General features: G+C 35.6%; 1 protein-coding gene across 1 annotated transcript; it reads right to left on the bottom strand.

The window, feature by feature from the left end:
• Nucleotides 1–760: 760 nt before the first annotated feature.
• On the bottom strand, nt 761–10,434 carry LOC115953061 (calcium-dependent protein kinase 13). The gene is made up of 7 exons (XM_031070541.1): nt 9,572–10,434; nt 4,089–4,232; nt 3,826–3,978; nt 2,515–2,630; nt 2,261–2,428; nt 1,045–1,275; nt 761–965 (listed from the first exon to the last, which is right to left on the bottom strand). The coding sequence occupies exons 1-7, from the start codon at nt 10,191–10,193 to the stop codon at nt 801–803; spliced, it is 1,599 nt and encodes a 532-aa protein (XP_030926401.1). The 5' UTR covers nt 10,194–10,434; the 3' UTR covers nt 761–800.
• Nucleotides 10,435–10,993: the final 559 nt, after the last annotated feature.

The following is a 10,993-nucleotide window of genomic DNA, read 5'->3' as shown; positions in this document are numbered from 1 at the left end:
AAAACTCTAATGTAAGAGCGTCTAGTATCCTTCCAATTACACTACTAAAAGCATGAAGTATGTTAAGCCTATAACAAGATGCATGTAATATGTTCTTTAACAGCTTGTTGGGCCTATAACATCATTACAGCCCTATTATAAGGGTCCCATAAATATTTATCCCAATTTTAACTTCTAAAGGACGCCACTTACAAACCAAGAGTCATTTAGTTCAAATGGCACCTTTTGGAGTTTCCGGAATTCAAATCCCAGTATCCCCACTTTCCCAACAACTGAATTATCCGAAAGATAAAAAGGATGGCATTTCTTCTGATAACCTCGTATTCTTTTTTCTTTTTCTTTTTTTTTTTGTTTTGGGGGGGGGGGGGGGGGGGGGGGAGAGATAGCCTTATGATTTCCTACCAGATATTTTCGTGAATGATTTGGACCCACAACGCATACACTAAAAGACCTTCATATTTCTATGACAAGAATATTCTACACTACGGGAGAGTTCAATTCCACATACTCAATCAGAAAAACAACTTAAGGAGTGGTAAAAAAAAAAAGGAACAGAATCATACATGCCAATCCATGGCCTCTAGGCACCGTCTTTTACACAATTAACATTCCCAAGGACAAGTTAGATGCACTCAAGCCTGCATGACCCTTTTTAAGGCACCAAGTAAACGGCACTCCATTTGGTCAAGGGACCCCAACAACTAATCACAAAGGAAGTGAGTCCCAGATACGCGGGCAATACAGTACTTTTTTTTTTTTGTGTGTGAATAAGCAGAACACCAACCTCAAATATATATATACTACTCACTCCCCAAGTTTAAAGACCCCAAGTTTAAAGAACCATCCTTCATCAGCTTCATGCTTAGACTGTTAAATCTTCCTCTAGAATAATGTCGAGAAGCCTTTCTCCAATCTGTTCCGGTCTTCATCATAGCCACAAATTCATCATAGCTGATACGCCCATCCTGCATTCATAAAACAATAGCATCAGATTTGTAACCTGCTTAAGAAAAACCAGGTATGTGGAAATTGTTGGGCATTCACCTTGTCTGTATCCACTTCTTGGAAGATGTCATTTGCTACATCTGTACAATCATCCGCTCCATCTTCCATCAATGCATCCCGAAGCTCGTCTGGTTCAATGTATCCATTCCCGTCCTTGTCAAAGTAGGAGAAGGCGTTGTGAAGATGTTCATCGTTAGCCATCTTTTGTAGATGGAGGGAAATAGCAACAAATTCTCCGCAGTCAAGTGTACCTTTCCCATTAGTATCTACCTGTTGCCAAGAATTTGTCCGTTCAATCCTTAAGAGACTAATTTACCATGGACACTTGGATTATACTTTTAGCACCTTTCAAAAAATGAGTAATGTTTAATGGAGATAGAAAGACAAAAACTTTGTCTAAGAATCAAGGTGTCCTAATCATTCATCTGCCTGTCATTGTATTTTCTTTCCTAACAATTTTTTCTACGTTACAACAGAGCACTTGTGTCCCAACATGTCCCTTACATGTCTGACTGCTGTATAGAATGTCAAAATATTTTATTGTTGAAATTTAGAAAGTATTTCCAATTTGTTTCCAGTGTGTCAAAGGGATGTTACGTCCACATGGAGCCCAACTCCTCTTTAAAGGAATCTGCTACTTATGAGGCGGCAGCAGGGGTGCAATATGATTAATGACATAAAACATCAACTTCATGATGGTTTGTGTCATTTTGAATAAAGTTTATTTGGTAGGGGAAAGGGAAAAGGGAAAAGGGGAAGACATGAACCATCATCAACACCCTGAGAATCTATCTAGAGTCAACCCCTACTGAAACTAGTTTCTAGACCCAATAGAATAATTTCACATAATCATTTAAAAATGATTTTCCTGGAACTAGGCACCAGTACAAGAATGCATAAATTGTCAACAAGACTGCGTGAAGCACTTGTCCAGAAGGTACTTCAAGGACTGCCCACCACTTCAGTGGCATAAACAACAAACAGATCCAGTGATTAGGCTTGCTACAATGGAATGATTTGTCAAAGATAACACTGAATATAGTTGGATACATTGAAAAGGATTCTCGGAAAATTTTAACGTGTGATGCGTGTTTGAACAATTATTATGGTCCTGATGGTCATAATAACAATATGATGGGCCTCCTTAAACAAGGCAACATATGAGTAGAATAGGCACTGATGAGAACGGGGAGTAATAAATGTGAATTTTGAGAAGTAATACTTCAGGCTTAAAATTAAAGGGATGTAAACTCACAGCTTCAATAAGCATCTGGACTTCAGGCTCTGCAAGCTGGGATCCGACATTTCTAAGTCCGACTTTCAATTCTTCAATTGAAACAATACCATCATTATCAGTGTCCATCTTCTTAAACATCTCTTTGATGTCTTCAACTTCTTCAATGGATAAGAAATCAGCAATAACCTGTTTCAGCAGCAAACCAATCAACTTGGTTGTCAAAAGAAAATATTACTCAAAACATAAAAGGTACATAGAAATAGTCAACTAACCCTCAGGGCTTTTCTCTTAAATCGGTTCATCATTGAAAACTGCTTAAGCCTCGACTTGACAACATCTCCAAGAGGAACATTAGGAGCCTTTTTAGCATTTTGGAGCCAGGAATGCTCTGTAAACAGAAAAGAACAGTATTCAAAACATAATCAATATTTAACAGATATGTGCAAATCCGACAAAAACCTAAAATCAGAATGTACATAGAGTTACACAGATCAAAGTCTTGTATCATAAATTTTCATGCAACATTGACTAACTGCATATTTAGTTATTTGTGTATTTATATTTTGCTTGTAAGGAAATTACCATTCATGTTTCCAAAAGAAAAATATTGATAAGGAGCTTTTGATAACATGTTAATAGTAATAAAGCATAAATGACTGGGAAACCACATTAAACGTACTTGAATAAAGTTTTAAACCAAGTAATCTGTGTCAGAGAGTGTCAAATTTAAAATGTCAAGATTTATGTCTTTTTTTCGTGATAAGTATTGAAGTTTTATTGAGAGAGAGAATTACTTCATGTTTACAATAATGAACAGAAAGTATCCAAAAAAATTTACAAATAATCAAACAGAAAAGCTTAGAGAGTTATCAAACTCAAAGATGGAAGTATAATGTGTAAATCTGCAAGCTTGTACCCACTCAAAGGTAAATAGGAAAGAGGATTTCAATTGCTCTAAAGATCTCTGAGTGTCAAGATTTCTGTAGCCATATCAATATACCTATCTACATACAATTGCATAGATACCTATCCAGAAACAGATATATCATTGATATGTCACCTATCATACAAGAAATAAACTAACATGACCAACAATATAATATATTTCCTAATATAATCAATACTGTAGTATAATATGCACACTTTTTCGTGTAGAAACTAGGTCTTTTGAGAAACAGGGACAAGTTTTTTATTCATTTTAAAATCTTGTAAACTAACATTAAACTCCAGTGGCTTAGTGTTTTTTCAATTAACTGTTAGTCTGCATGTTCTTTACTTTCTTTATTAATTTTTCAAGGACTGAGTTAATTTGTCAAAAGTAGATTTAAAGCTCTGTATTGGCAAATGGTCATTGATCAATGTAATGCACCAAAATGAAATAAAAGGAGGGGGGAGGGGGTAGAGAGAGACAGGGGGAGGCTTGTTAGATGGGATTACCAAAATGCCAAATGCTTGGACCAAAAAAAAATGGAAATATGCATGCAGACACAGAGAACAATAAATATCGTTCATATTACCCAAATTTTTGAACATACAATGCATTCTTATCATGAGGTATTATGCACAAAAGAGATGTAGAATACCGAGTACTTGCTTCGCAGTGAGCCGAAGCTTGGGGTCTGGCTCCAACATTTGCTTGACTAGACTCTTTGCACTATCTGAGATATTAGGCCATGGATCCCGTTTGAAATCTATTAGCCCACGAAGAATAGCCTGTGCAACACCTTGTTCAGACTCTGCATCATAAGTACACTCTGCCCTGGTCAGAAACAATGGTAGAGACACAAACCCATGTGCGCACGCGCACACACACAAAGAGAGAGAGAGATGCTAGGAATATAATTACCAGCCCAGAATGGGGGAACCCCACATAGCAAAATATAGAGAATAACCCCTGCACTCCATATATCTATCTCTGGCCCATAATTCCGCTTGAGCACCTCTGGAGCCATGTAATATGGACTTCCAACAATTTCTGAGAACCTCTCACCTAGTAATGCATTATATTTAATCATCAGAAAACATCAGTGCAATAGTAAACATTCTAAAAGCAGACAACAATCACCAAAATCAATGAGAAAATGGTCAAAAAATATTAGTAATGCAACTGTAAACCACTTAAAATAACTCTTGATGTTTCCTGGTAAATGGCAGACTACTTAACACCAAGCCCACCATCCCCCACGACCCATTTTTTCCTAGAGAAGGATGGAACTCTTAGAAGCCTCTTAGAACACGCATGAGAAAGTATCTATAACTAAGAGATTGGGGAGACAAAAAGGTGGTATATCAATGTTGGTAAAAATGCACTTCAAGTGCAAAGTGCCAAGCCTTTAGCACTTTTCGTCTCTAAAGTGCAGTGCATTAGCAAAAGTGTGTATAAGGGATGCTTTTGAAGCTTTTTCCAATAAGCATTAAGAGCACTTTTTTGGGCTTTTAATATTATTCAAAAAAAAAAAAATTCAGTTATTAATGTAACCATGAGATATTAATGGTATATACCTTTGATTTCTTATATAAACATCAATTGTGGTATGATTAATACACATAAGCCCACCCCTCAACCACTCATTGCAAATTCTAGAAGATAATAATAATCATAATAATATATATATATATATATATATATTTTATAGGAACATTCAATGTAACTAACACAAAACCAGATGGAAGACTCCAGAGCCAAAGCCAAAGACAAAGTTTTCCTTTTTCCTCTATGACATACATCTCTCTCTCTCTCTCATTTTATTTCTCTTTTGACTTTCAGCTTTAAGCTCTACCTCCTCTACTTGACCCAACTACTAGTTCCTTCCCCCCCCCCCCCCCCCCAACCTCTCCTGGTATAACTCCCTTCTCTTGCTTTTCTTGGTCTTCAAAGTTTGTATTTTTTTGATAAGTGGTCTTTGAAGTTTGTCTTGAAAGAGATAACTGATACCCGTTCTTTTTTGGGGGCATACCCCCTTCACCTTCTTCTTCCTTTTCCCTTGATCTTTCTAATTTCTTCTGGAACCAATACCCACTTTTTTGTTGTTTCCCCCTTTTGTTTTTTTTTTTTTTAAAAAAAGTTCACTCATGCAAAATATATATTCACGGCTATCAAATATCATGGTTCCGTATATTTTGTAAATCATGAAATAATTATATAAAATGCTATATTTCAATATTATACGATTAGTTGATCACTTGATTGTTATATTGTCCATTAACAATTGTTTTCAAATTTACTACATTATATATATATATATTAAATGTGTTCTTTATTCTATCAAGCACACACTTGCACTTTGCACCTAGGCTCCAAGAGGCCTTTGCGCTTCAGCTAACACTCTTACCAACATCAGTATGTACTGAATGCATATATCTCCACAAAGAGCATAGTCATTTTTACATGTGAACTTCTCCACAATGAGTGAAGAAACAATATTTTCATACTACTGACTAGAGATACTATACCAATATCTCTTTGAACAATGTAATAAAGACTTACAGAAAAAAAAAAACTCTCTGACATCATGTGTGGTTGAAGAAACAACATTTAATAACAACACAATCAGTGTTGGTAAAAGCGAGGGGTGTACTTAAGCACAAAGGCCTCTTAGAGCCTAGGCGCAAAGCGCAAGAGCGCGCCTGATTGAAGTGAAGCGCACATTTTTAAAAAATAATTTTAAAATTTTAAAAATTATTATTAATGAGAAATGCAACAATCAAGTGATCAAATTATCATATAAATTGAAATAAAACTTTTTATATAATTCATATAACATTTAGATATGCCCTACTTTTGCAATTTTAACACAAAAATTGCAAGTCAAGTCATTTTATTTTTTTGGATAAGCTAGATATCAGTACTTCCATGTAATATCCTTTCTTAAATCTCCTATATCTATAATTCCCTATGACTAATTAGTAATATTAGTTAATAATTTAATCACTTAATGACTATAACTCTGGAAGAATTAGTTTGCTATGTTCAAAATCCACCACTAAAGTAACTAAACAATTACCACATATATTATATCATACGGTTTTTTTTTCTTTTTTTTTCATTAATGAGCTAAGAATATGAGGACATTGCAACATGGTAATTGGTACCAAGGAGCTAGGTGGGTTACTGTTTCAAGAAGAAAAAACAAAAATAGAAAAGATCTGGGAGGTTGTGGGTTGGGTTTTAGGACAAGTTATACTTAAAATTTTTTTTTTTTGATAAGTAATTTACACTAAAAATATACAAAATCAATGGTTTATATCAATAATGTCAAGATCCTATAGCTTTAATTCAGTTTTTTTTTTTTTTTTTTTTTTTTTTTTTTTGAAAAATATAAAAAAGCTCCAAAAAGCACGCTTTGAGCTTTTTGAAAAAGCACAAAAAAGCGTAACTAAAGTGTGCTTCTTTGAATGAGCTTAGCTTTTGAGGCAAAAAGCGCTGGAGCCTTGGGGCTTCGAGCTTTGAGTTTAAGCGCGCTTTTAACAACACTGAACACAATAGTGAAAAAGTCAAACAATCAGCGATGACAACCTCTACAACAGCTGTAGGAGAAGACAAATGAAGGTGAAAAGAACTGTTTTGCTTTTCTCATTTTGGATTTTGGGTCAACTGCTGATTGTTTTATTTCCCCAAGGTAATGCTGAGCAAAACTTAAGCCATCATTCTATTGTAACTAAGGCCTTTTAAAACCAAGGTAGTCAAAGGCGAAAGGCAACCTTAAGGCACCAAGGCCTTTTATCGCCCGAGGCATGAGGCGACAAAAAGGCGCTAGCCTGAGTAAAGCGAGGCACCAAATTCTTAATATATTTATTATACATATGGAACTTAAATCATATGTACCTAGTGTATTATAATATTATAATGAAGTATTTTTCAATGTGAAGCATGAAGAAATTAGGTCTATAAAATTATTTCAAAATAGGATTAACATGGGTTAGGCTCTATTAGTTAATTCTAACAATACGTTTTACTACAAGCTTCTACATAACAGTAGGTTTTACAAAACAAATTTGTAAACTAATTTAACTAACAATAGGTTTTATAACATGCCTTGTGAAATTAATAATCTAAAATAGGTTTCACAACAAACTTCTATTTAAAAAAATTATTTTAAAAAAAAAATAAAATAACTTGAGGCTCTCGCCTTAGCGCCTTTTTCATGGCTTAAGGCAATCACCTTGCTCTCCTAGGCTCTAAAGGCGAGCGCCTCACTAAAGGCACCTCGCCTTAGAGCCTTTAAGGCACCTCGCCCAGACGCCTAGGCGAGCACTCGGCTTGCCTTTGACTACATTGTTTAAAACCACTCCATACCAATTAACCAAACTGTTATTGATTGATATATTAATATCACTACTGTTGAACAAGTGAACATAGTAAAAATCAGAAACAGATGCCAAACAATTAGATAAGGATAGTGGACAGCCCAAGTCGCAAAAATATTAATTATACTTATCAGTCAAACAGTCACCAACTCAATGCATGCTTAATAATTTGGAAAAACCTCTAATTAGTTCAGAAGAATTTTCACAGGATTAGATAATATAAAACCACCCAGTCAGGAGATCAAATGCAGGTAATCAAAAAAATAAATAAATAACTCAACTATCTGATCAAGACAGAAATACTTGTCAAGAAGTAAGAAAGGGAAGAGAAATTGATTCTACAAAATTATATACACAATATTCCAGCAATGCCAATCTTTCCAAATTTAAGTCAAGTTTCAGTGTGGCACCACCAGATACATGTATGCAAGCATTATAGCTTCTAAGCATCCACTGACCACTATTGCTTACTTGAGGTCATACTTTTCATGCAACTAAGCATCTAATTTCCTTTCCTTTTTTATAAAGGCTAAAAAGTGAGCTCGGCCAAGGTTGCAAAAACTTTCTTCACTTAAGGTTTCATAGAGATTTCTATACAATACAAAGATGGTTACTTTGAGTAGGCACAATGGGGAGAGTGGAGACAATGAACCACTTTTTGTTACATCGTGATGTTGCGTATGAATTGTGGGGTTTTGTCTTCCATGTGTTTGGGGTTCGTGGGTAATGCCAAAGAGTGTTGTTGATCTTTTAATTGGATGAAAAAGTGGTTTTTGAAAACACTCTTGTTTTGTTTGGAATCTAGCCCCTTTATGTTTGTTGTGGACATTGTAGAGTGAGAGGAATCTTCAAGCCAAATGGCTGCAATAAAGCTTTGTTTGAATGGTCCAATGTTTGGGGTCCTAGCAATATCTATTCTATCGTAGATTTTATTCATTCTCTCTCATTTCAATTGTAACTTGCATTATTTTTGTAATTCTTTAGACTATCCTCTGTGCATGAGATGGTTCTTTTTATTCAATAAAATTTTATTACTTAACCTAAAAAAAAAAGAAGCAAAAACATACAACAAAAAAAAAGACACTAAATCTTATGTAAATCAAATTTAGAAGTTGAAAGGGTTGTACTATCTTCTAGTCCCCAACAACATATATTTTGAATGAGAATGAGACAAATATCTGATTTTCTAGGTCAACAGACTCCAATAACTCAGATAAAACGTCAACAACATATATTTTGTCCTTTATCTCTTTTCATTTCCACATTCTTGTTTGGCTACATGTCATCCTCTTAATTTCCTAGTGCAATAAAGCAAAAACCCAGCCAGTACCTTTCCCCACAATGACCCCTTAGTTTAAAAAGTTGCATACCATCGAGAGGTCATTTTAGATCTTTTGGACATACATCAAGATCCCAATTGGTACCTAGCCACTTTGCTACAAAAACTTTCAAATAACATCTAACTTTAGGAGGCATCCACATCAACATTGTTTGACCAGTGAATACAAGTGCAAACTGATTCCCTTTCATTTGTTTGTATTCGCTTCAATTGCATTGGATTTACTATCGTAAACACATTGTACTTTTCTTATCAATAAAAAAAAATGTGCAAACTGATTCCAGCTCTAACATATCGAACACAATAAAACTTACCATTATCTATAAAACAACACAACACAACACATACACTTTTCTTTTACAGGTACAACAGGATTTAAACTTATGGAGTCCACTTCATGACCAAGATACCAATGGGTTTCTTTTTGGTGTAGGCAGGATTCGATCCTGGGTCATTTATTCTAAAACAAGAGACTTTAACTAACCAAACTAAATATAATGTATATCCTATCCAATTATGGAAGGCAAGTACATGCTAAATAAGTCATAACAGCCTAATCCACAATACAAGTACCATATACCAAACTTAACATTTTCACTAGTATAAACATAAGCTCATGTCTCAATCTCAAATCTCAATAAACAAATTTACCAAAACAGAAACAGCAAAGTTCAAATTCTGACCTGGCTTGAAGAATATCGAAAGCCCGAAATCAATTGCTTTCAAAGGCGAATTCTCCTTCTTATTGGCGAACAAGAAATTCTCAGGCTTCAAGTCCCTATGAATCACTCCATGCTTATGGCAGAGCTGCACAACCTCCACAATAGTCCTCGTGACCGCGGCGGCGGCGCGCTCTGTATAGTGGCCCCGCGCCACAATCCGATCGAAAAGCTCGCCTCCCTCGCACAACTCCATCACCAAATGCACCGCATTGTCGTCCTCGCACGCCTCCTTGAAGCTCACAATGCTCGAATTCCTAGGCAAGTGCTTCATTATCGCCACCTCGCGCCTCACATCTTCGATATCCACCGCAGTCCTGAGCTTCCGCTTCGAAATGCTCTTGCAAGCCAATGACTCCCTCGTGTCCCGGTCTATGCAGAGGTACGTCACGCCGAACTCGCCGCGACCGAGCTCCCGGTCCAGCAGGTACCTCTCATCGATGTTCTCCTTAGGCAAACCGGCCAAAACCGTGATCGGAGCCTTCTTTCCGGCGTTCGAGTCTCTCCGGCCGTGATCGTGGCCGGAAAAGTTCGATTTCACATCCTCTCTCGCCACCGCCGCCGGAGATCTACAACAATTCCCCATACTCTCCGAATCCTCCTCGATCTCACGGCGGATCTTCCAAATACCCTAGCTCACCGTGTCACATGATAATGCCGAAACTCCTGAGCTCGAAAACCCTAACCCTAACCCTAAGATCGAAGCGACGAAAGCGACTGTGTGAGAAAGAGAGAGTGAGTAAGTGAGAGAGTGAGAGTAAGAGAGAGAGAGAGACTGTGAAGCTAAACTAAGCTAAGCTAAGCAAAGAGTTTCTAATTCTAAAATTTCTAATATATTTTTGTTTTTATATTTTTAAATTTTTATTAATTTTTTTTTATATAAAAATTATGCTTTGGTTCTGAGAATTTTGTCGGCTATAAATCGAAAGAGTTGAACGGTCGGAACGGAACGGTGAGTGTGAAAATGAAGAGGATGGGTTTATTATTATTAATTAATAATTAATACAGTATTATATAGTTCCTTTATTCTTTTTAAAAAAAAAATTAGGTAATTATTTTATTTTAATTTTTTTTTTTGATGGGATATTTTATTTTAATTTGTTGCTGAATATAGAAGGGACAGAATGATAAGTGATTAATTAAATAATAAATAGTGAACAGGTGTTTACACTATTGTCCCCCTTGGCTTGTGGCATATTTGTTTTCTGACCCATGATAATAAAAGTTTGGGATTTTGTGAATCTGTCAACATTTTTGGGAAGGACAAAAAGGAAATTAACTAGTTTAATTATTGTACTATGGTTTATGTTTTGATTGCTTGTGAATTAATGGAAGTGTTGTTAAATCATAGTCCTATTAATTCAAAAGTAGCAATTAATAGAAAAT

Source organism: Quercus lobata, chromosome 7 (genome assembly GCF_001633185.2).
Source record: "Quercus lobata isolate SW786 chromosome 7, ValleyOak3.0 Primary Assembly, whole genome shotgun sequence".
Lineage (NCBI taxonomy): Eukaryota > Viridiplantae > Streptophyta > Magnoliopsida > Fagales > Fagaceae > Quercus > Quercus lobata.
This window is presented reverse-complemented; position numbering and strand designations above follow the sequence as displayed.